Source organism: Schistosoma haematobium, chromosome 1, assembly GCF_000699445.3.
Source record: "Schistosoma haematobium chromosome 1, whole genome shotgun sequence".
Taxonomy (NCBI): domain Eukaryota; kingdom Metazoa; phylum Platyhelminthes; class Trematoda; order Strigeidida; family Schistosomatidae; genus Schistosoma; species Schistosoma haematobium.
Window position 1 is genome coordinate 90,872,847 of NC_067196.1, and position 27,168 is coordinate 90,900,014.

The 27,168-nt window shown below is 36.9% G+C and overlaps 2 protein-coding genes across 2 annotated transcripts; one reads left to right on the forward strand and one right to left on the reverse strand.

Annotated features, from left to right (window-relative positions):
• Nucleotides 1–1,586: 1,586 nt before the first annotated feature.
• On the forward strand, nt 1,587–23,857 carry MS3_00002449 (uncharacterized protein). The gene is made up of 2 exons (XM_051210050.1): nt 1,587–2,521; nt 23,535–23,857. The coding sequence occupies exons 1-2, from the start codon at nt 1,929–1,931 to the stop codon at nt 23,539–23,541; spliced, it is 600 nt and encodes a 199-aa protein (XP_051075536.1). The 5' UTR covers nt 1,587–1,928; the 3' UTR covers nt 23,542–23,857.
• Nucleotides 10,391–20,253, reverse strand: MS3_00002450 (uncharacterized protein). Its single transcript, XM_051210051.1, has 10 exons — nt 20,117–20,253; nt 19,863–20,080; nt 19,613–19,705; nt 18,481–18,531; nt 15,922–15,986; nt 13,665–15,878; nt 12,532–12,671; nt 11,747–11,875; nt 11,569–11,697; nt 10,391–11,521 (listed from the first exon to the last, which is right to left on the reverse strand). The coding sequence occupies exons 7-10, from the start codon at nt 12,607–12,609 to the stop codon at nt 11,369–11,371; spliced, it is 489 nt and encodes a 162-aa protein (XP_051075537.1). The 5' UTR covers nt 12,610–12,671; nt 13,665–15,878; nt 15,922–15,986; nt 18,481–18,531; nt 19,613–19,705; nt 19,863–20,080; nt 20,117–20,253; the 3' UTR covers nt 10,391–11,368.
• Nucleotides 23,858–27,168: the final 3,311 nt, after the last annotated feature.

Consider the following 27,168-nt stretch of genomic DNA (forward strand, 5'->3'; position numbering starts at 1 on the left):
AGACAGCTCTATAGGCCAATAAAGGAAACTGAAATTAACAAGTCAAGTGTAAGTCAGACTATTTCGGAAAAAGACGACATCCTCATCTGCTCTCAGTCCAGACGTTTAGAACCATGGGTGGAACATTTCAGAGAAAAGTTCAGGTGGCCTTCAGATACTCTACAACTACCCTCCATTCCCAGACAGTGTGAATGGAACATTGAAGTAGGTCCCCAACTCTAGCAGAAGTTCAAAAGGCTATAGTTAATCTGAAACGAGGAAGGTCAGGTGGTCCAGATGGATTGGCTCCAGAGGTCTTTAAGGATGGTGGTCCAATTTTATCGATTACGTTGACGAATATTTTAGCTAAGATCTGGGAGTTAGACGTTATTCTATCTGACTGGCCACAATCACTTATCGTCCCAATATATAAGAGAGAGTCAAAATCATCCTGTGGAAACCATAGAGGGATTAGTTTAACTAATATAGTATCTAAAATACTAGCCTCGATAATTATCAGACGCCTAACCAAGACTCGTGAACTGCAAACACGAGAGAATCAAGCTGGGTTCAGACCTGGTCGTGGCTGCATCCACCACATATTTACCATTCTTCTGTGGGAGGGAACAAACCAGCTTCCAGCTGAGTAGGAAATTAGGAAACGACGATGGAAATGGATAAGACATGCGTTATGGACATCAGCAAACTGCATCACGATGCAAGTCCTAACGTGCAACCCTGAATGGAAACAGAAATGAGGGAGACCGAAGAACACAGTACATCGAGAATTGGAAGAAGACTTGAAAAGGATTGTCTAGGATAGCGTTTGATGGAAAGTACTACTAGGCGTCCTATGCTCCTCCATAAGGAATAGCAACCATAAGTTAATCGTGAGTTACAAATCTTCTCCACTATCTTATAAACCCTCAGTCGTAAAAGAATTTTCAGTCAAATTGATTGCCTGATTATATTTACCAATAAAGTCTATTCGTTAATTTGACTATCATTTTATACATAAACTATATCCAATCATCAATTTAGGAAAATAGATTTTAACCCTCTGACCAGTCATTAAAACTATGCCAAAAACAAGTCAGACCTAAATTTTAGTTGTCCCTTATATGATGAACGCGCTTAGGTATGTGCATCCGTAAGGTATGTCAGTCCGTTACAGATCCACATATATATCCATCGATCTATATATCTGTGGGAAATACAAGCATTGGTTTTTATTAGATGTACATATAGAGTCAACGTTTATAGGTTCTATTTACCAGATCTATATCTATATTTAGGCATAATGTTTATAAACAAAACAGTAAACCCAGTATTATTAGGATACATATATCCCTATATCTATATAGAATGTTCTACATCAAAATGGATAGATATAACACATTATAACTGATAAACTATCGACAATATCCTCCTCCTCCTCCTCATCATCATCAGTATTATTCTTGTTTCTACATAGATGTAAATAGATCTTTTCTTTTTCTTCTTTTTCTTTTCTTTTTTTCTTTCTTTTGAGGGGGCGGGGTTGGTGAATGTAACTTTGTTTCTTTTCTTAAATGGTTCCATCATCGAATTGAAAAAAACAAAATGAGTATGATCCAACATTTTCATAAAAGATCCGATTTGATTAGGATCATTCTATCGATTATAATGATTTGGTGTATGATTATGTTAATGGATTTATCCAATGGTCATTTATTGATGAAAGAAGAAAAATTTCACGGAAATTAGTCAATTTGATTCATGCCACAACAACAAATGATTTCAATCTATGTACAATTCATTCACGTCAATTACAATATTTATTATATACTACTTATAATACTACTACTACTACTGCTACTACTACTCATTATAATGATATTCCATCAGCAGCAGGAGCGGGAACAGGAGCGTCGTCAGCATCATCAGCAGAAGGATCAGGATCATCAACAATGATTAATTTAAATGAAACATTTTATCCAATATTTCATCATTTAACCACACAAAACTCTTTAACACAAAATTTCTTGCATGATATATATAGATCTATACAGATTATGAGAAATTTCAATCGTTGGCATAGCAACAACCACTACCACGACAACCACAACCTCAACAATCATGATACCAGGAAACAATTAGAAGTCTATTTATTTCATTTATTACAATTAAATCAACCAAATGAATTTTATAATATGAAATTATTCAATAATTTCATCACTATGAATGATGATTATGATCAAAAATCCAATTTAATTGGTATTGGTTATTGTTGTTTCAATAGGATATTAATGGCTTATGTCAATAATCATACTACTACTACTAATAGTAGTATTAGTAGTAGTACTGATGATTCCTCAGATCGTAATTCTATATGTAGTCAATTTCTATTGAATGTAGAATTATTTGATAATAATAATGAGACTATACGGTTTAATGATTATAAATATGGAGAATTTTCATCCTTTGGGGCACCAATTCAATGTGAATCTAATTCAACCATATCAATAGTTTTACGATATTTTATTTATGCAAAAGGAAAAAGGTAAGTCTAGGAGTAAAGTGTGTTACGCCGGTTACTCCCAATGGAGTATCGACCACTGACCAGCATTCTCCAATTCACTCAGTTCTCGGCCTTCCTTTCTAGTTCTATCCAAGTTTCGTTTATTTTTCTCATGTTTGTCTCCATTTCTCGGCGTAATGTGTTCTGTAGTCTTCCTCTTCTCCTCCTTTGGCCTTGGGGACTCCATGTGAGAGCGTGTCATGTGATACAGTTGGGTACTTTCCTCAATGTGTATCCTATCCACTTCCTGCGTTTGAAGCGAACGGTACCGGATTCGAGTCCCGGAATGAGCATCAACTCCGGGAGACAGGTTCATCCAGCTGATGACTCCCAAATAGGATTAAACGCGCGTCAAACTGGATTCCACTGCTAGCAACTATCCATCTTTGCTTAATAAGCGATCTTGTTAGCACATTGATGTGTATTATTTTGTCATATTTTTGGTTATCCCACTAACAGTATATTCACTAATACTGTTACTGAATACATCATGATGTCCACAGTGAACACATAAATTCTTATATTGTCAAATCTCCAGTCACAGTATTTAATAGTCACCTAGGTCACTAATATTTCTATTTTTAGACCTATATGTTTTGCGGTTACATTTATAAAAATGAGACCACAAAGATAATGATCAATAGTGGTAGTGGAATTCTGTGTATTAGGTTTGTAGTGTAACTACAAGGTTTAATGATCCAATAGTTAGTCACCATGGATTAGTCTATGAAACCAATTGATGTCAGACAACTTCTCCTCATTCAGTAATTTCAATAGAAACTTCATGGATAGAAGTTATTGGCAGAGAGGACTTTAGTTATTGATTGGCTTGTTCTGTCAGTCTATTGTTTGAATATCATACTGAACAATCTAAGAATCCATTCTGAATATAAATTTGGTGAATACAAAAGTCACTTATGAATTGTCATAAAAAAATTGACTGACCATAAATATACTGCGTATTTTTCATTTAAGCTCAAAGATTGTGTTCTTCACAAAATTTCTGAATTTATTAGGTGTGCAAAGATAGTTAGTAGTAAGTCCTTGACTTAAAGTTGCTACTGGTTGACGTCAGCAACATATACCTAGAATCTTAAACGGAACTGATGTTGTCTGTGAAATCTCATAAAAGCCAATCAGTTCGACAATTAGAAATGATATCAACAAGTTATTTGGGTTGTGGCAGATCTTCTGTACAACTTAGATGTCGACACTAATTTATAGCTGAATAATATCTGAAGTTGCAAAAATAAGCCCCTGGGTCTTGACTCAGTCACCGTACTCGCCGCACGGCCTGAAGTTTCTAAATGAAATCCGTGATAAATTATTAAATGCACACTACCTCAGAGTTGTAAACTAGAATCAAATATTGATTCCATTCATAGAAGGGGAGACAAAGAGTATATACATCTACACTAATGTGGTCGATTGTCAGCTATGTCACCCACAGTCTCCAAACGCTGGTTACGGCAGTCACGCGGACCCCAACCAAGTAGTCTACTATTATCTACCAACATGGTTCAGACTAGAAGTTAGTGACTTCAACCACTGATGCCACGTTTTGGTTTGGTCCCCCCTTACTTTCTTCCAACCACCTCCAGCACCGGTTAGCATTGCACGTCGTGATAATCGGTGTTCGGGCATACGTAACACGTGGCCCAACCATCTCGGTCGATGAAGATTCACAACCTTATAGACTGATTTACCATCATCATTCCCTAATACCCTGCATCTAAACTCACTACTACTTATCCGGTGATCCCAGCAGATGCCAGCAATATTTCTGAGCCATTTGTGGTCAAATACTAGTATCTTACGAGTATCTTCTACTCTTAATGGCCATGTTTTACAGCCGCAAAGTAGAACAGAACGAACTGATATAGAGTGTACTTGTCTTTTTATTGACAGGTGGATATCTCACCTTCGCCATAGGTGACGTACGTCGGCAATGGCGAAATGAGCTTTTGAATCTGTGCTGAGGTTTCGTCAGACACCAACGCATTAGGGTTGACCAGACATTCAAGATAAGTGAAGTTGTCGACACGTTTGACTACTTCACTTCCAATCTATAGTTCAGGTGTTGACGCGGGCCGGTCCTGAAGCAACAACTTGCATTTAGAGTGGGAGAAACACATTCTAAACATCCTGGCATTGTTGCTCATTGGAACCAAAAGACTGCATTTTATCAGCGTCTTCACCAAACAGAACTATGTCATCTGCATATTCTATGTCGATAAGTGGATCTCCTGGAAGGAGATCAATACCCGAGAATTCAGTAGACGAGAATGTTCATCCCATCAATAGGCCTATGATGAAGTTAAACAAAAATGGAGAAAGTGGACAGCCGTGACGGACACCACTTGAGGTTGCAAAAGTAGATGACAGATCGCCATAATTCAACTTAGTCAACAACAACAGAATGATGTTGAGTGACAGATTGCTCAAAACTATGAAATATGGGAATAACATTAGTCAGTGGTAATCTGTTGGCTAGTGAAAAGTCTGTTAACATTATCATAGTACATGCATGACGGCTTATCATCCATTTGATGATTCTGATAGATGGATTGAATAAATGAATAAATAGTTGAAACTAAATAGATAATGAGCATCCAAATTTATGAATGAGTTATTATTATTGTTTTTAAAGTGATTGTTTATCACATCACTTTAATCGTATTCTATGTAAAAGGACAGTAGGTAGTTAATGATCAGCCCCTCTAGACCAATTATGAAAACAGCTGCACACCTTCCAACGGAATGATGTATGGCGTTTGATCGATTTTCTTGAATTCGCCTAATAATACAAAGGCCTTTAAATAGCTTGCATTTAAGAATAAGATTTGATAAACTGAGAATTCTGTCCGATTAAACCGATTGAATATAGCGTAACACTGCGTTCTATCATTTCCTTTACTTCCTATATAATTTTCAAAGTAAAATTTATGATTTCTTATTCTCAGTGTATATTATTTGAGCATTTAGTTAATGAGCATATTTCTGTTGAACTCAAGTGTCTACAGAAACATCATTGATCATACTTTGTTGTTGTCTATCACCTCATTTCATCTCGTTAATCAAACAACATGGTATTCTCTTTACTGTATGCTGTATGGTGGGCGTAATATAAATCTTAATTAGAATAGAACTTATCGCATTCCAATGATGTGCTTATCTGACTGACCTTCACCTACATACATTCACGGAAGTAAAATGAGTGAATTTCTCATTTCAGAAAAGATTGATACTTTTCTAAATATAAAATGACGTGAAAACAATTCATTTGGCTGTCAATTCATAGAAAGTCTCACTCTAACTATGAATGAACACTGTGACCATTCGCCATCTAATTTCGAGTGAGTTTAGTCGTCGTTTACTCGTAGAACCATTTGGTTTTCGCCTTCTTTAAAATCAAGAGAATGACATATTAAGAGTATTGACTGAAATCGAAGTAGTGAATAACTATTGTATGATGGTAAATAATTTGATCACTTCAATGGGGGATTATGGAGATTGTCATATTTTTGGTTGAGTTGATGAACCGATGAATGTCAGACCACCAATGAGAACCTGGAAGCGTCAATCGGTCGTCTCATCACAGTACGGAAGTCAGCAGCAGTGAGATTCGAATCCAGGACTATTGGTCTCACGTGCGAACACTTAACCTGTATACCATTGAGTCGGCCGGCATCCAACGGTTTCAATGTCTAATTTCAGTTAATCCACGATATTTTGCGACTGTTCACTATTGCGTTCAGTGAGTAAGTGCATCACAACACACATGGATGAAATCCAATCATCACGGCTTCTCACTATGACTTCATGGAATCCATCATGAAACCAGTCCCTAGTCATCACATGTAGTGGATAATAGCGGATAAGATAACAATAATTTCATCATAGAATATCGATGTTTGGAGAGTATTTGACAGACGCTCGATATCAGATATATGAAATGAACAATGATTTGAATAAACGTCAAATGCTCTTTAAGCAGACGACGTATGGAAGTAGTAAGTCACTGATCATGATATATTTTATGAGAACCGAAAGTATTGAGATCAATTGAAAAAATGTCAACACCTTTCACATCACTGACTACATCACATCAATTCATAGAACATGGCTGGAGAACAAATTAAACAGAATAGAGGGAAGTAGTATTTGGATCGGCCACAATTAACGGCTACTTAATTACGACTCTTCCTCCGCGAGGAGGAGCATAGGCCATTCAGCAGTATTCTCCATCTAACCCTGTCCTTAGTAATCCTTCTAGCTCCTTCCAGTTTTCATTCATCTTTTTCGTATGTTCTTATATTTCCCGACGTAGTGTGTTCTTTCGCCTTCTTCTTTTCCGCTTCCCTTCAGGATTCCAAGTTGGGGCTTGCCCCGTGATGCAGTTTAGTGATTTCCGTAACGCATGTCCTATCCATTTCCATCGTCGTTTCCTAATTCTCTCTTCAGCTGGAAGCTGGTTTGTTCTCTTCCACAGAAGGCTATTGCTGATGGTATCCGGCCAATGGATGTTGAGTATCTTGCGTAGACAGCTATTTATAAATACTTGTACCTTCTTGATGACGGTTGTTGTAGTTCTCCAAGTTTCAGCTTCGTACAGTAGAACTGCCTTGACGTTGGTATGGAAGATCCTCACCTCGATATTGGTTGAAAGTTGTTTTGAGTTCCATACGCTGTTGAATTGCAGGAATGCGGACCTTGCTTTGCCAATCCTCGCCTTTACGTTTGCATCTGAATAAATTGTTCATCGATGTTGATTCTCAGGTACATGTCCTAGAGAGATTCGTCACGAAGTATGATTGAGTGGTTGTCTTCCGTGTTGCATTTGGCGATGTTGGATTTTCCCTTGAGTATGTTGAGATCTACTGATGCAGAGATTGCTGCTACACTGGCTGTCTTTATCTGCATTTGCTGGTATGTATGCGATAGGAGGGCTAGGCCGTCTGCGAGATCCAAATCGCCTAATTTATTCTTAGCTGTGCATTGCATGCCATGTTTTCCCTCAGATGTCCAGGTCTTCAAAATTCATTCGACCAGCAGAAGAAGGAAGAAGGGGGAGAGCAAAAGACTTGTCTGACACTGGAACCAACTTGGAATGCATCTGTCAGCTGATCTCCATGCAACAATTTACACTGTAATCCGTCGTATGAGTTCCGGATAATGTTGATAATCTTCTTAAGAACTCAGGAGTGTCGAGCAAGTTTCAATAAAGTCCTCCTATCTACACTGTCAAATGCCTTTACATAATCAATGAGGTTGATGTACAGTGTTGAGTTTCACTCAAATAATTGTTCGACGATGATCCGTAGTGTCTCAATTTGGTCTATGCACGATTGATCCTTACGGAATCCATCCTGTCGATCTCGAGTTCGGGTGTCTACTGCGTCTTTTGTTCGGTTCAGCAACACTCTGTTCCCTGGTACTGACATTAGTGTGATGCATCTGCAGTCCTCATATTTGCTCAGATCTACTTTCTTTGCTATCTTGATGATTTGCCTTTCTTTTCAGTCCGTCCGTATTTCGTCCTCCCCCCAATTCCTCGTCAATAGAAGGTGGAGCATATTCGCAGTTACTTGAATGTGTGACTTCAATTCTTCAGCTGGTATATTGTCAGGTCCTGCTGCTTTTCTGCTCTTGATTTGTCTGATAGCCATTCCGGTTTCTCCGGTTGTTCGTGTAGTGACATCTATAGATAGGTCTGAGCGTGCTTGTCTGATGTCCGATGGATTCTATAGAGCTGGTCTATTCAACAGTTCCCCAAAGTACTCTACCTATCTATTCCTCGATTCCTGAATCTTGATGATTGTCTTTTCTTCTTTGTCCGGTCTCTTTGGTTTAGTATATTTCCCTGCAAGTTTCTTCGTTGTACCGAATAGTTGTTTCATATTTCCTTCTCTTGCAGCTCTTTCCACCGTGGTTAATAGTTCTTCTTAGCATTCCTACTTGTCGGCTTTAATGTTCTTCTTCACTTGCTTGTTTGCTTCTATGTACTCAACCTGTGTCTTGACTATCTCTGCTCGTTTTCGGCTGTGATTAGTTGCTGTGTTCTTGTTCTTCCTTCATTCAATCTCGTCCAGTGTTCCTACAGAGATCCATTCTCTATAATGATGCTTGTTGCTGCCTCCTGGCACCTCTTAACACGTTGACGCTAGTGCTTCTTTGCTACCTTTCCAGTTGTCCTCCATAGTAGTTTCTTCCTCCTCCAGTAAATCCTATAAGGCTTGGAACCTGTTGTTGAGGGCTAGTTTGAATTCGTTGAATTTGTTAGTATCTCGAAGGAAGGGTGTATTATACCCCGTTAGTGCTGTTTGTTCAGTTGTTCAGTTCTTCTTTAGCTTCAGGTTTAAATTGGCGACAACTAGGTGGTGTTGTGATCTGAAGCTCTGTCAGCTCCTCTCCTGCTTCTCACTTGTTCAATTGTCCATGAGAGTTTTCGTTGATGCTGATATGATCTATCTGGTTCTCTGTGGTGTGATGCAGTGAGATCCAAGTAGCTTTGTGTATAAAAGTGTGTGGAAATATTGTGCCACCTGACCAAGTTGTTGAATGCATACAGATTTGCAAATCTCCACCCATTTTCATTTCTCTCTCCCAGTCAATCCATGTCCTCTCATGATATCTTCATATCGAGTGTTGTCTATTCCGACTTTTGCGTTTAGATCTCCCATCTGAATGGTGAGGTTGTTTCTTGAGCACTTCGCTGTGATTGACTGCAGCCTATCGTAGAACTGATCTCTATCGTCGTCGTTGCTATCATCGGTGGGTGCATATGATTTAAAAGCATTCATCGTGATCCCGTTCATATTTGTGTTGAATGATGCTTTGATGATTTTAGATCCGTGAGATTCCCATCCTACATGTGCGTTTCGCGCTACTTTCTACAGCATTAGAACAACTCCCTGAGTGTGCGAAGCATTTTCCTCTTCATAACCGGGGTGTAGCAGGATCTCTCCTGTATTCAGCCTTTGTTGTTCAGCTTGAGTCCAATTGGTTTCGTTGATTTCCAGTACTGCCAAATTGTATCTCCTTATTTCTGTTGCCATTTGACTAATCTCTCCGGTCCCCACATTGTCCGGACGTTCCATGTACCTATAACAATTTTTGCTTTGGCTGTTAGAAGCAGCACCTGCCTAGTGACTCTTGCAGGAACTTGGTTTTCATCATGAAGCGTCATAGTTCTTCAAAATGGAGACCTTCTTACTCCCAGAGCAGTGTTTAAATGGTGTGAAATAATTTTTCTGTTAAGTGTTTTTCTGGCGAGTTAGTTTTCTACGGGACGGGGCCGCTAACCGCATGCATAATCATTGTCTTTTACCCAGGCTTGGGACCGGCAGTAACTCTAGAAGAGCTACAGGCGGGGTTAAAAATAATGGTAATCGCTGCTAAATCTGATAAAAGTTTATTCGAATGATTATGAAGACAGACTTCCCATAAGTCACCTTCGCCGAACACTTGAGAACAATCAATGTGACTCGGAATATCTTCAGGTTCAACTGTGGTGCGTGTTTGCCTCAACAAACGGGGATTCAATGTCGAAGACTGAATTCTTAGCCCATCATAGCACTTAACACAGGGGGCCATGACCGTTTTAACCAAAGCATCAGAATCTTCTTTGAAAGCTAGTGAGGGCAAGTTATTTTAGTGCCCCTCTAAATTCAAAGTTCAAATAAAATGATTGACGGTATACTGCCTGTGTCAACAATGGGATTGCGGAATGAACAAAAGACATATTTAATTGCTCTCACATGTGGCAAGCGCATTCAAAATCGTGGATGAAAGCAAAATATTATCACAAAAGGCTCCAATCATATTAGAATTTAATAATGGTGTCTGGTATCATCAATAAGTCTAAAATACCGACATAATGTATCCAGTTTTGTGACAATTTAAGCGTTCAGGATCACAAACAATATATGAGTTCCGAGAATGCAGTTTGCCACAGGACAAACATTTATTAATCCCTGTTCACCTAATTATGGTGTATTGAAGCTGTGTGCAGAAGGTAGTGAATATACATGTTGATAACTTAGGGGATGACGCGACGATTTTCGAAGAAAACAATACTGAGTCCGAGTACCACAGTGACACACCAACTCTGTGATACAGGTGCAGCCAGCTGACGAGTCAATCTTTGTATGATGTTTTCCCATATTTCCATGAGATTAGGATCGATTATTTACATTACAGTGTGCTTTTTTAAAAAATCTTTCATCTTATTTAGCAATGCTACGACAGGACTGTTACTAGTTTATTGAACCTATATTTTTCCTCATTAATACTTGAGTATCAGCTTAACCCTATAGAAATATTTCATAATCAGCATTCATAACTCCTAATTAACAATAGTCTGTCATCAGGCTTTTACTAAACAGTGGATAATCGAATAACGGAGGAATGAGGTGCATCGTTAAATGTCAATGCGGTATTCCGACATTTCAGTTTCAAACAACGAACATCGACACTTTCAAATGATATTTTTCAGTAGTGAGGCTTCATCAAACTGGACATTCACAACGGATTCACTGTTGATTACAATTGTCACATAATCACGTATACACGATACTGTTAATTCACAAAATGGAATGCCGTAAACTCTTGTAAAACTAATCAGTTTTTACCGAATGAAAACAATCACATAAACACAGAAAACCATATTATATATTCTACAAACAATCATGAATATTGTGTGTATTTCCATGAAACAATCAGCAATTTATTGAAATGATTAACATAATCAAAATTGTTTTAATCAAATGAAAAGTAAAATAACAGTCAGCTTGATGAAAACAACAAATAAGAAGGCGTTTGTGCGAATCATGGCATACTTCTCTTCTTTCTGTAAAACCATAACCCTATGACACATCCACTGCATACGACAATGAATGTGACAATTACTGGTACGATAATATACGAGTAATTGCGGGACTTCTTTTGCTCTTCATCGTCTGTCGTATCTGTAGTCACATTCTGAAAAAGCAAAACAGTACAATAACTACTCAATATCGAATATTTACCAAATGCGTTTCAGTGTTACTAGTAGTCTGCCTCAATTCATTTCTTAAGTCAGCTTCATTTATTGTTGGAGTTGTTTTTTCTTTTTTTTCGATAAGTGCTGGTTCTCCAGGAACGTCGACAATCGAGCTCTTCAGAAGAATGAAATAGTAGCAATATAACCAAATATCAAATATTTACCAAATGCGTTTCAGTGTTATTAGTAGTCTGCCTCAATTCATTTCTTAAGCCGGCTTCATTTACTGTTGGAGTTGTTTCTTCTTCTTCTTCGATAGGTTTTGGTTCTCTAGAAACGTCGACAATCGAGCTCTTCAGAAGAATGAAATAAAGGCAATATAATAAAATATTAAATATTTGATCATTCAATATACATTATTTTCAGTATTGTTGACACAAGTGAATTCAACTAATAGTTACATAATTTATTTTTGTACTGTGTGATCAATGAATAATGATTCAAGATATCTGCTACCGATTTGACAGTCAATGTGATAAGTATACATTGTCCTACAATCAACAAACGACTAATATTTGTGTGATGAATTTTTTTCCCTGGATGTCGAATCTTATCACAATCTCAATATCAATCAACAGACTTATAACTGTCGGTTTTATTGATGCTGTTCATACAGAACACACATTTCACAACAAGGAATCAGAAATACTTATTCTGAATTTGAACTACGACAGTTTTGGGAACTTGCACTAATCACTCAATCGCGCTACACGATTTTCAACAGATTACGCTTGATCATTTAAACTATTTTCACCGATATCTTTCGACAGCGTCCGTAGATTTACGGTTTCATATTGGATATTGGAAGTCTGTTCACATTCTATGAGCTGAAAATGGACAGGTTTTCAGGCATTAGTCTTAAACAATGCAGTGAAATGTTCTTCCGAGTAAGTAGATTTACAAATATGTTGATACTGAATACAACCTGTGAAGTCTACCGATTACTTACTTTCTTCCGGCAACCATCGACTTTGTGAGTATCCTTATCATTACTGGTAATGCACATATTGGCATGTTCACACCACATACACTTTGCGTTCAATATTTTTGCGTCTCCACATGCTTTAATCGACTCGTGGTTTGGGCAATCTTTGGTGAAAACAATAAAGTGATCGCATTACAAGTTATCAAATAAAACATTGGTGAACTAAAAACATGTAACTATAACTCAATGACATGATGGTAATTTCGCAGTTGGGTGATGTTTCATTCAGTGTGAATTTTTCATCATATTGCGCAACACGAAATTCAGTACACTTTCAATGTCACTCACATTTGACGACATCATGTTGATGTTGAACAAAACTACGTTCAATAATGAACGATGAGTATCGGCGAGCAAATTTCGTGGATTTTATTGACTGTGAACTTTCAGGAATGTACATACTGTGCTGTCACTGCATTCAGCAAAGCGTGTTGCACTTGATGTTTGTTGAATTTCATTTCATGATGTCAGTTTAATGACTGAAAGATGGGTTGTATCCCACGCCCTAATATGAACTGAATAACGTTTATGGTTATTCACTTAAGTATTCACCAGAAAGAAAACATACTCATTCCATGAAAATCGTCAGTATTTTTGATACTGTAATAATATCTCCTGACAATGATAAATTAAAATCCGACAAGTAACTTGTATATACCTTCAATTTACCGGTCGAGTAGGATAAAGTAAAGATTTAGGAAATTGTGATATTGCATTCAACCTATTTAAAATTTCACAGTGTTTCCGTGAATCCAACACCTCGTGGAAATTCACTATCATAAGTTCCACATGAAAAAATAAATGACACTGTCGAGTCAATGCAAAATCAACTAACTGGCTTATATCATCTGAACTACCGTTTTGTCTAGGTAAATTTCATCAAAGTGATGACTTGTATCGTGGTTCAAAATGTGTCTCTAATCATTTTAAATATTCAACAGTGAGTAGACGTTTGATGTGACGAGAGTTGAGATTGATGGTTAAATATCATTTAATAACTGACCAAAATTATACATGAACTCTTCAATTTTACGAAACAGAAATTGTGCAACCAAGTGTGAGAATAGTCAACTATGATAAAATAATATTGAACATACCCCCGGCAACTTCATACTCGACCAAAGTTTTAGTTTTGATCCATCTTCCATCAACAATAATATTAGAATGTTTCAGTCCTTGTTCAAATAAGGTTTACGGATGAAGAAACTTAAAATATTGATTTTCGATTTATGTATAACAATGTGTTTGCTCGTATAAGGAGCAATCAAAATAAGAAACAGTTTAATATCTTATCATGAATACAATAATGGTCAAACAGCATTTTCACGCAATATGCTTTAAATCACATTTGGTTTCGAAAGCGGTCATCGTCTAACCAGTAAATGAAAAATGATGTCGTTAAGTTTCTGAATTTGTGTTATAAGCGTGTCAGTGCAACATCTTTAAAATATATGTTAAGCTCATTAGAAATAATTTCACAAATTATCAACATTGAGGTTTACTGTGAAACGACTCAGCAACACATTGCAACAGATCATCAGGTAACTATTAACCAAATGCTTAATACACTTTCTCACATCCAATTATTATAGACTGCATCCAACCTAATCACTTACACTAAACGCTTGCCTTGGAACTCAGCTTCACCTTTCAACAACATACGACCATTTCAGCTTAGCGTGAAGTTTCAGCATTGTGTAAAACAACTATGAGTCCTGTCCGACAAAATATGCTTCCTTTTGTATTGAGTAGTATAAAACTAAGGACTACAGGTTTGACGACTTGAACAGTGAGTAAGTGAATAAAATAATGGCTGTATCATCTACCTAATTTGGTTGTTCATATATCCCTGTCTGGATCAGTCAATCAGTAAACATATGCGAAATATTCCTTCAAATATCCAATGACTCTTTATCTCATGTGACATGACATGTGTTGATACACAGAAAATAAGTTACAAAAAGAGAGCGACATTAGTCTAACAGATGGTTGTTCATGTATTTCAGTGTAAATCAGAATATAAATGACATTTGTTACCCCCACACTCAAATCGAACGTAAACGGTTGATTTCAATTCATTTTCCCCGATTTCCATAGGAACCTGAAAATATGTAATGGATGTCTGAGTCAAGATCTGTCAACACACTAACACCTATCACAAAATCAACCAACCATTGAAGTAATGTGTCGCCATTCACATTATATTATACAAAGACAAATTATCACACTCACAGTAACCGCAATGATCTCTCAGTTGCCTTAGAACTATGTTCCATCTAGTCTACAAACATATTCTGACTCACCTCATTTGTCAACTTCAGAGAAGTTAGATGAACGATTTATCTATCTATCTATCATGGAATGAGGTGATATACTGTGAGATGAATTTCCACGTCGGTCGACAAAAATGTGATTGTGAGCAACTGTAATTTTGCTGCATGTGTATGTGTTGTCATGTGGTGTGATTGTGTTGATGTGCTCACTTCCATCCATTAGAGTTCATTTCGCTGGCGAATGCTTCCCATAATGTGTTCCGATTACCTCGAAACAATCAAAACTGATTCAGTTCAACACACATGACACCTTTCATCTTACAAGCCCATCCTGATTGCCTGTATTCCGAATGGGTGAATCAATAAAACCTGACATTCAAACAGTCACACACTGAAAAGCAATCAATATTTGAACAAATTATGACTAAGATTATTCAAGAGTGAACACTTCAAACATCTAATCTTCAGAAGACGTAACGAAGCTTGACAATATATAATTGTTCCTTTGTAGTGTGGTGTGGGCTACTTATATCCATATAAGAAATAAATGACGTTAGGCAGGAACGGAATGTCTGGCACCAGAGAGACAAGAGGATTGAGCAGTAAACATTGAAGACAGAATGCAATTTGTATGAAAATGCAAGAAAATTGAAGTCTGAGTCATTTTAAGACAATTGATGGACATTTTGCAAATTAAGCATCTACTATATGATTGTTAGATTTTATTAACAAGTTCTGTAATTTCCTATCAATTATATTCGATTGCCCCCACTCATGTTCTTGTTCATTACAGTAGTACCCTAACCCACACTGTTTGTCTTTAGTCGGCACGAAGACACCAGAATTTCTTCAGTTGACTCCTTACCATTCACTCTTTTATAAAAATGCTAGAATAAAGTGTGTCACAAAAGGATTGTTAATAGTTTCATATGGTCTGTATGCACATGAACAAATGTTGATCTCTTTCTGTCGTCTTCAATGTATCTTGATGCATTCGACTGTATTGAATTGCATTAAATAGTGTAATAATCTGAAAGACTTGAAACAAAACAACTGTAATTTATTCAATTGTGCGACTTACGTTCTCATAATAAATTGATATCTTCCCGCTTGGATGTATGAGATTTAACACCTTCAATTCAACATCTGTAACAAGAAAACTGTCGTCATTTAAAATTTCAGGAATTTATGATGAGCATGTTATTGTCAGATGTGACTTTGTATGTGTCTACCCACACAGTGATCAGATTTAGGCAGATATTTATCGTGTTTTCTCAAATGATTTCTCAAGGTGAATTCGAAGTAAATATAATCTGCTGAACGTCATGCAATTATACCTGTAGCTCTCCTACAATTACTAACCCTCCCAAGAACGAGTAAAGAAGAATTGTTGAACATGAGATCGACTAATCAAGTAGCTACTGAGATAAGGAGAAACACCTTGGTGGTGATCAGAATAAGTTAATCGAATTGAACGAAATCGAGTCACGAACAGAAAAATGCTCCGCACACTCAGGAAGTAGCACGAAACGCACATGTAGGATGGGAATCTCACGGATCTAAAATCATCAAAGCATCATTCAACACAAATATGAACGGGATCACGATGAATGCTTTTAAATCATATGCACCCACCGATGATAGCAACGACGACGATAGAGATCAGTTCTACGATAGGCTGCAGTCAATCACAGCGAAGTGCCCAAGAAACAACCTCACCATTCAGATGGGAGATCTAAACGCAAAAGTCGGAATAGACAACACTCGATATGAAGATATCATGAGAGGACATGGATTGACTGGGAGAGAGAAACGAAAATGGGTGGAGATTTGCAAATCTGTATGCATTCAACAACTTGGTCAGGTGGCACAATATTTCCACACACTTTTATACACAAAGCTACTTGGATCTCACTGCATCACACCACAGAGAACCAGATAGATCATATCAGCATCAACGAAAACTCTCATGGACAATTGAACAAGTGAGAAGCAGGAGAGGAGCTGACAGAGCTTCAGATCACAACACCACCTAGTTGTCGCCAATTTAAACCTGAAGCTAAAGAAGAACTGAACAACTGAACAAACAGCACTAACGGGGTATAATACACCCTTCCTTCGAGATACTAACAAATTCAACGAATTCAAACTAGCCCTCAACAACAGGTTCCAAGCCTTATAGGATTTACTGGAGGAGGAAGAAACTACTATGGAGGACAACTGGAAAGGTAGCAAAGAAGCACTAGCGTCAACGTGTTAAGAGGTGCCAGGAGGCAGCAACAAGCATCATTATAGAGAATGGATCTCTGTAGGAACACTGGACGAGATTGAATGAAGGAAGAACAAGAACACAGCAACTAATCACAGCCGAACACGAGCAGAGATAGTCAAGACACAGGTTGAGTACATAGAAGCAAACAAGCAAGTGAAGAAGAACATTAAAGCCGACAAGTAGGAATGCTAAGAAGAACTATTAACCACGGTGGAAAGAGCTGCAAGAGAAGGAAATATGAAACAACTATTCGGTACGACGAAGAAACTTGCAGGGAAATATACTAAACCAAAGAGACCGGACAAAGAAGAAAAGACAATCATCAAGATTCAGGAATCGAGGAATAGATAGGTAGAGTACTTTGGGGAACTGTTGAATAGACCAGCTCTATAGAATCCACCGGACATCAGACAAGCACGCTCAGACCTATCTATAGATGTCACTACACGAACAACCGGAGAAACCGGAATGGCTATCAGACAAATCAAGAGCAGAAAAGCAGCAGGACCTGACAATATACCAGCTGAAGAATTGAAGTCACACATTCAAGTAACTGCGAATATGCTCCACCTTCTATTGACGAGGAATTGGGGGAGGACGAAATACGGACGGACTGAAAAGAAAGGCAAATCATCAAGATAGCAAAGAAAGTAGATCTGAGCAAATATGAGGACTGCAGATGCATCACACTAATGTCAGTACCAGGGAACGTCTTTAACAGAGTGTTGCTGAACCGAACAAAAGACGCAGTAGACACCCGAACTCGAGATCGACAGGATGGATTCCGTAAGGATCAATCGTGCATAGACCAAATTGAGACACTACGGATCATCGTCGAACAATTATTTGAGTGAAACTCAACACTGTACATCAACTTCATTGATTATGTAAAGGCATTTGACAGTGTAGATAGGAGGACTTTATTGAAACTTCTTCGAAACTCCTAAGTTCTTGAGAAGATTATCAACATTATCCGGAACTCAACAGACGGACTACAGTGCAAGATCGTTCATAGAGGACAACTGATAAATGGATTCAAAATAAGTACCGGACTACAGGTTTATCACACTACTGAGATTTTGAATTGATTTATCCACATTGATCTATTTATTACTCGCCAAATCTAGTATGTTCGTGCTTATTTCATCTGTTTTTTATATCTCAATCTATGTGTTCAAACAATCAGTGGATTCCATATATAGTTTCCGCCTAATTTTTCAGAATGTTCACGCTGCATTACTTCAGTCAATTTTTGAAAAGAATTCAGTTACGCGTGTCAAATAGAAAACGTGAGAGTAATTACAAGGAATGATGGTGTAAGTGTTAATATATCACATGCGTTCAAACAATCATTTAATGAATACATACTTTTACCATCAACGTTTCGGTGAAAAATGCTTCGGACAGCCAATAATTCCTCTGAAATAATGAAAGAAAAAGAAGTTGTGTTTATACATCTGCATTCTGAATATCCGCCCCCTTTAAAAAACATGCATTTCAACACAGAATGAGTTTAGAAACCAGCTATCATCTTCTTTTCAACATTTAAATAAACCACTTCAAGTAGATGAGAGTTTGAAGGATCCTTATCATTATTATCATTATTATTTCAACGACGAGATGAACATTTCAATGTCGACAACAGTGAAGAATATTTTACATCTAGAACGTCGGTTCTAAAACTTTTGGTTAACTAAGATACCGTTGATATCCTACCGACCATGCACATACGAAATAATTTTCCGAGATCCTGTTATTCCAATGAATCAGTGTTTGCTCTATTTACCTAGCTATTATGCAGAAATGCTATTCCAATGTCATTAATCCTGATAACTGAGCGAGTGAATTAACTTCATTTTTATGTTCTAAGTGTTCTGGTTCGAATCAATCATGTTGTACTAGCAGGTTGTCAATGGTTGTTCGTTGACTAGATGTTTAAGAAAGCGCATTAGTTCTAACTTCATGATCATACGAATATGATAATCAAGAAAATGTGACGAGAGACACTTAACGTTTAAGAACTATGTAAGTGACAGAAAAGATTTAGAGGACATCGCACATAACATGACAGTTCACGTGCTTCAATAATGCAAACTGATTTCCCACACAACATTGCTTATTGTTGTAGCTGTAGTTTGATTCAATTCATTGAGTCTACCACGAAGTGTCACAGTGGTGAGATGTCTGTTTTATAGTAGTTTGAACAGACAGTAGAGCAGGTGGTTTTCACTTGAGTGACTGCATCATCAGATTTGTTATTTCTACTCAATCAATTTGTACCTATTTCTAAAGTAAATCACTGTTTCATTCCACGTTTTCATTGGACAGTAATACGTGCTGTGAACACATTTCAGGCTACCGAATCACAGAAACAAAATAATCACTGTGTACTGCTGAGTTTTCATGAAATAACCAAGTAAAGTAATGAATCGTTTACGCAAAACGGAAAGTGCGAAATAAAAAACGAGACAAAATATCACTGAATAATATAATAACTCACTCTTATTCAAAATCTGATGTTCATGCAACCCACCCTTTTGTAAGTCAGTGTAAATCGTTCCTGATCCTTTTGTTGCTTTCATTTCTATTGTACCTGTGTTTATTGAATGAAAATATGTAATTTGATTGACAATCTGCAGTGAATGAAGGAAACACTTTGAAATAAACTGGAGACTAAAATGAATTGTATGAACCGTGTGAATAAGCAAAACTCAATAACAATTTTTGTTCGAAGAAAATCATTCTCTTACCATGACTGTACATCGTTAGTTCACTGACGTCTGTGCCATAGAATTTAAACAGGAATTTCGGAGGGATTTTCTTGAAAATATACAAACATATGAATTAATACGGTCATTACAAACTGAGATCAACTCACCTCGTCAGCAGTCAATCTTACAAACGTTTCATCTACAACTGGAGAAGGCTGATTACGGCGGATTGTCCGGAAATAGTAGTAATAGTGAGACTGAATATGTGTATTAGAACCCGACTGATTTCTTACGTATTCATGTGAGTCGTCTCCAAAAATTAATTTTCTATAATCCAATAGTCCAGGATTCTTGCAAATTTCATGACAATCAAAAATGTTGAAATTATTACGATAACCGAACTCAGCAGTATGAACTGGCCAGATGGAAAAGTATATCTGAAATAGTTCAGATGAACAAAACAACGTTGTCTCATTAGATCACATTGAAATTCATAGAACACGCTCATTTGTCTCAACTGCACAGTCAACACTCACCTCATCATAGTGTCCAAAACCATAATAATTGTTGTTAGATCTTGTTGAGTTTATATAGATTCTTAAGTGCTAGTTTGGTTCTTTCTGATTGGATGGTTCAAAGTGTGATCATTTAGACGATCAAAATTCATAAAACCATACGATCATTGTTAACCAATCATCATGTTGGTAGATGAACACATCGTTATACAATATTCTTCTGGCTAGCTATTGACGCATATCAGCTGACCCGTTTCCACTGTTGGTTGAAATTCTTCACGATTTTTAATGATAACCCTTTTTGGATATCACTAGTATTACTTTACTTCATCAAGTGACTAGTGAACTTGTAGTTCAAAATGTGTGCTCATATATTCACGAACAAACATTCTGTTGCTTTGAATAATCATCTATGAATTTATTGTCAATGATTCATTGTTTCTATATATATATTTCTAAATATATTTAGTCTATGCTATATATAATGAATTAATCAGATGGTTGTTGGCGGTAGTCGACAGTCGACTGGCGGCCATATGACATCATGGTCGATAGCATTCGATCTGCACCAATTATAAGGACTGGAAACACATGACATTGATCACTACCCAGTGATCAATCAATTGTGATAATGAATGAATTATTGATGAATGAATAACACTCTACACTTTCGTAAACGAATAGTAATCTCAGTGCAAGAAACCTAGACTATTTATGTTTTGATTATATTTGCAAAGAGTAATTCTTCGTATTGTGAAGGTGAATTATGCACTTCAAAATGTTGTCGACAATCAATAACATTTTACATTCTCGTGTATTACAATATGTAGTTGAATAAACGGTTGATCAGCATTAGAATTATCATCATTTGTACATGAAATTGTACAACTAATATGTGGTCTGTTATCACATAATTATTGACTTTTCTTCTTCTTCTTCTTCATAGTGTAAGTAGTAGTAGTTACTTGTATTCATATAACGTATTCACTAGAGCTTGATAAGAATTTACCTGAGTGTCAGATCAGTCATTGATATCCATGGAAATCCTGTTGATTGGAATAGTGAACTAATCTCAAAGAATGATTATCAGTTTCTCCTCATAGGAAAAGTCCACATTAATGTCGATTGAAACTTGATGTTTTTCATATGATGATTAGGTTCAATAAACATTTCAAGTTTGTAAATTATTTTATTCATTATTCATTGAATTCCATTGAGTATGAAGGGAGTTCATGTTCAGTAATAAAAACTACATATCGATGACATGATTCCATTCACTAAGATAACATATAATGCATATCAGTGAATGCAAAAATGTATTAGTGTACCGGCGAATACACAAGGGTCAGTAATGACAGAGCTGAACGTATTATTCACTTTTTCACTCATCACCATAGTACAACAGCGAATTTCTCGAATCTCTCATTTTTTTCTGCACAGCATACATTCAATGTGCCTCACTTATTTCAAGAACTGCATGTTATATCTTCTCATTTAAAGAACATTTGCGACATAGACCTCGTGACTTCAAAAGAACTTCGGCATTCACGAAGTGGATTCATAATTCTCCAAATGATGATCTTGCATAATTCGCTATGCTGAATTAGTATGATGTAAATGATATTTTCTGGTCAGCAATTTTTAGACCAAGTATAAAGTAACCATTAGTTTATACAAACATCACTGGCTTTCAAATAGTTTGCAATTAAGAATAAGATTTGATAAACTGAGAATTCTGTCCGATACACAGATAACACCAACGTCTATCATTTCTGTTACTTCCTATACAATCTTCAAAGTAAAATTTACTATTTTCTATTCTCAGTGTAAATTATTTGAGCATTTAGTTAATGAGCATATTTCTGCTGAACTCAAGTGTCTACAGAAACATCATTGATTATAGTTTGTTGTTGTCTACCACTTCATTTCATCTCGTTAATCAAACAACATGGTATTCTCTTTACTGTATGCTGTATAGTGGGCGTAATATGAATCTTAATTAGAATAGAACTTATCGCATTCCAATGATGTGCTTATGTGACTAACCTCCACCTACATACATTCACGGAACTGAAATGAGTGAATTTTTCATTTCAGAAACGATTGATACTTTTCTAAATACAAAATGACGTGAAAACAATTCATTTGGTTGTCATTTCATAGAAAGTCTTACTCTAACTATGAGTGAACAATATGACCATTCGCCATCTAATTTCGAGTGAGTTGAGTGATCGTTTACTCATAGAACCATTTGGTTTTCGCCTTCTTTAAAATCAAGAGAATGACATATTAAGAGTATTGACTGAAATCGAAGTAGTGAATAACTATTGTATGATGGTAAATAATTTGATCACTTCAATGGGGGATTATGGAGATTGTCATATTTTTGGTTGAGTTGATGAACCGATGAATGTCAGACCACCAATGAGAACCTGGAAGCGTCAATCGGTCGTCTCATCACAGTACGGAAGTCAGCAGCAGTGAGATTCGAATCCAGGACTATTGGTCTCACGTGCGAACACTTAACCTGTATACCATTGAGTCGGCCGGCATCCAACGGTTTCAATGTCTAATTTCAATTAATCCACGATATTGTGCGACTGTTCTCTCGAACTCCATCGACGCAATACGCACAATATTCACATATGCTAATAAGAGGCTGATCAATTGCGGTCCTAAACATCAACGGGAATATTCAAGTAAACAATTAGAGACTGAATTTTTAACTCCCCTCACTGCGGAAGCGAGTGGATATCTGGACTCAGTAGGCAGGTAGTGTTTGAAGACAACGATGCTGGGCTCGAATCCTGGAGTGAACAGCGATGTGCTCAAAATATGTGTTCAATAAATTCATCATCAGTACTTACCTAGCTAGAATCAGTCTGTGTAAATGGACAGTTTTTTTGTTATGAAAATGATAACAAGAACACTTTCAATCTATGATAACACAAATCAACTTTTACTGATTACTTTGAATGTTCTAAGTAGCATACAATCGTATTTCTGATGACTCTAATCAAGAGTATTGAGATTTCTTTTTAAGAAAAAGAAAAACTGAGAATTTAAAAGTTCATTTCTGATCTTGATTAACTCGTTCATACATAATATATAATTATCGATTATTATCATGTTTTATTTCAACTTGTTTCATTCTTACTTCTTGTTCTTCTTACTTTCATCAACTTGTTCTTATTAGATGGTGATTAGATGTAGTCGACAGGAAACCCTGGACCAGTGTTTCGTGCTAATTAGCACTCGTCAGCAAGGTGTACTTGTAATCTTGAGGCAACTGGTGGCCACATTGCAACATGTTCGATAGCATTCGATCTGCACTAAATAAGCACTTGACACGCATAACATTGATCACCACCCAATGATCACTCTGTTGTGACTTGTTCTTATTTCATAGTTGATGAACAAGTGTTTTGATTGTTCTGTGTTTGTATAACAACACAGTATTCAATATTCAATAATAATGATGTTCTTCATTCCAGTTATACTTTCTGGTCATTATTGTTAGATAAAGTCAGAAAGTCATCTACATACACGTAACTTATAGTCTATAACTAAGATAACAAATCTGGTTCCGATTGAAATCGCGTAAATAATCGTAATACTTTGCAATAAATGAGGAATATGCTAAAGGTTGAGCGTTTGCAATTGAGTCTGATATTTCCTGTGTTCGAATCTGGTGAGGTGAGATCCTGAGTGCGCACTGGAGAGGAGTTCCACAATATAAAGTATATATATATATATATATGGGAATTTTCTTTTGTTAAAGTACTAATTCTATGAGGAAATATAAATAAAGAATAATTAAGATTGTGTAATAGAAAAACTATATTGTTAGATTACTTAATACGAATAATAATAACAATAGACTTAACAAGTTAGTAACGAATTATAACGTGAATGTGATATGATTCAAGTGCTTTTGTTACTTTTGTTCATTAAAGGTCACAGACGTGTAGGGAATAAGTAAAGTGATATCATGAGCACTTATGAGTTAGACAATGAGAATGTGACACATCAGTAAAGGGGAAATGTAGTAATAATACGAATGATCATACGTTCATTGAAATCGAACGTATTTCGAATGATCATTAATTTTGCTATGAATCACTTAGTAGTAGTTAGTAATAGATTAAGATTCAAAATTCTGTTTTTGTCTCCTTATAAACCATAGAAACGTTTAACATACACATAAAATGATCCATTTATTAAGTGTAAGCATATGTGACTTTGAATCAGAACGATTGTCTTTCAATTTTAACCCATTTCTCTAGGTTGACTGATAAGTCTGCATTATTGATAGTCAATAATATCTATTCCTTGATGAAATTACTTTCTGCAGTGCTATTCGATACTCCGAGAACACACAATGAAATTAGAATGATTTGTGAATTGTTGTTCTGTCTACTGAACAGTAACTAACTGCTATCCAGTTTCTCAAATGAACGGAAAGTTTTTCATCTGGTTTATTTTCTATCTGTTGAAATAACCGTCTAAATATTATCATACATCATATTTACTTTTCGGTGATGAACAACACCTCTCAATGCATAGAAAAACGTATCATTATGATGGGACTCTTTAGATCGTAAACATTAGTTTTGACATCTTCATTATGCAATTGAAAGTTTAATGGGTTGTGTCTTTATGATGCTTATAAAGCCTATCTACATTAACATTCATATGATGTAAAGATAATGCTTCTGAGAAACATAGATGTTACCTGGAAATATGTACTTGGTGTTATGAACTAGTGTAGAAACATAATTTGCCGTAAATCAACTACTTAAAATCGAAACACCGCTCCAGTCATTTAGATTGATGTCTGCATTGTAACTTGACCGATGAAGTTGATATTTGGCTGGAGAATCCTCGGTGGGCGCTTTTTCTTGTGCTTGTGGAGGAGCCGATCTGAATAATTTATTATGGAATGCTGGCAAATTATTATTAATTGAGGCTAAACCAGTTAAGCTGCAAGTTGATGCGGGGTCTGACGTAACATTAATTTCTAGAGAAACGTGGATAAAACTTGTTTGACCTCAATTTCAACCTACATATTATGATGCAAAGGGTGCCTGTGATGCTTGAATGAACTAATGATTCCTTTGTACGGTGTGAACGACACACGTGTAAAACTCCTCACACTAGTCAAAGCACTACCGTGCGAATTCAACAGGTACGTAGCACCTAGTATATTTACTAGTGTTTTTCTGAACACTACAAAACACGGAAACGATATATCTATAAACGCGGAGACCTAATCGATAGACAAAGTTTAGACCAAATCCTTAATAACATCCGCCTGCAACACGGTTCTGCAACGGACATATTGCAACGAATGAGAAAGATTATCGGCCAAAAGCCCTTCAATAGTGGCCTGTTCAAACAACTTTCCTTATCCAAACTTCCTGAGCAGGTGCAACCTGTACTGTTTTCGTTTCAAAACAACGCCTTAGACGAGCTGGCTGCATCTGCCGACCGCATTTTAGAAATCACGAAATCTAATGTCGAGGTTTTTCCCTCAAAGAAAAGCCTCTAACGACTCAGAATGACGTAACAGAGTTATGTCATACCCTTACACGTTATCTTAAATTTCGTAGCGATCTGTCTCTAGACCACGAGAGACTGATAATCCCGACTGGTACTGGCATCATAACCAGTATGAAAAGTCTCCCAGAAATTGAAGGAAACCTTGCAATTTTCTTCGTCGGTAGTGGCGCAGAAGTTAGCGTTCTTCCTTCAAATTCTAACGATCGTCTTCACGAATCGGCTTTAAACTTACAGGCGGCAAACGGAAAGACTATCACCATATACGGTATAACGTACGTTTCCCTTAACGTGGGTTTACGCAAACCTATACACTGGATCTTCGTTGTTGCAGATGTTTCTATGCCAATCATTAATATAAACCTTCTACAACACCAGAATCCATTCATCGATACGCGCAAACGAAGGCCAGTAGACGGAAACAATAATTTATCTGTTTGCGTATCTTCTTTTCTGGTTGCGGATTATCTCTAGTCACAACTAAGCATACGATAGACCCATTCTATCAACAATTACTCGATAAGTATCCCGGAATACACCAAACGCAACCAAAGTAGCCGTGTGTGACCAGCAACAGTACACATCACATCATATCACATTAACGATTTGAGTTACCTTGAAGAAGGTCTTTTCGAAAACCGCCTTGGTTAAAGCGTATAACCAAGTCTCTATGGCTACTGACGATAGTCCGAAAACAGCTATCATTACTCCATTTGGACTCTATGAATTTTTGCGAATGTCTTTCGGTCTAAGAAACGCTGCTCAAACGTTAAAAAGGTTCGTAGACGACGTTTTTCGAGGTCTCAATTTCGTACATGCGTATGTTGACGACTGCCTAATCGCAAGTCCGGACAGAAAATCACATCTCAAGCATCTGGATCTTGTTTTCGAACGACTACAAAACCACGGTATTACTGTAAACGTTCAGAAATGCCGAATCGGAGCTGACTCATCAAACTTCCTAGGACACACTATAGATGCTCAGGGCATTTGACCCCTTAGGACCAAAGTGGTGGCAATTATGGATTACCCAGAACCGACCATGATCAAGCAACTACGAACATTTAACGGCCTTGTAAGTTTCTACAGACGATTCATACCGAAATGCGCTTCACTCATGAAACCGCTAACCGACCAACTTCGTGGAAACGCGAAATCCATTAATTTGAACGACAACGCACGAAAAGCATTCTCCACAATTAAGGAACTCATCGCTAAAGCAACAATGCGTGCATATCAGGACACCCGAGCACCCATTAGCATCGTAGTAG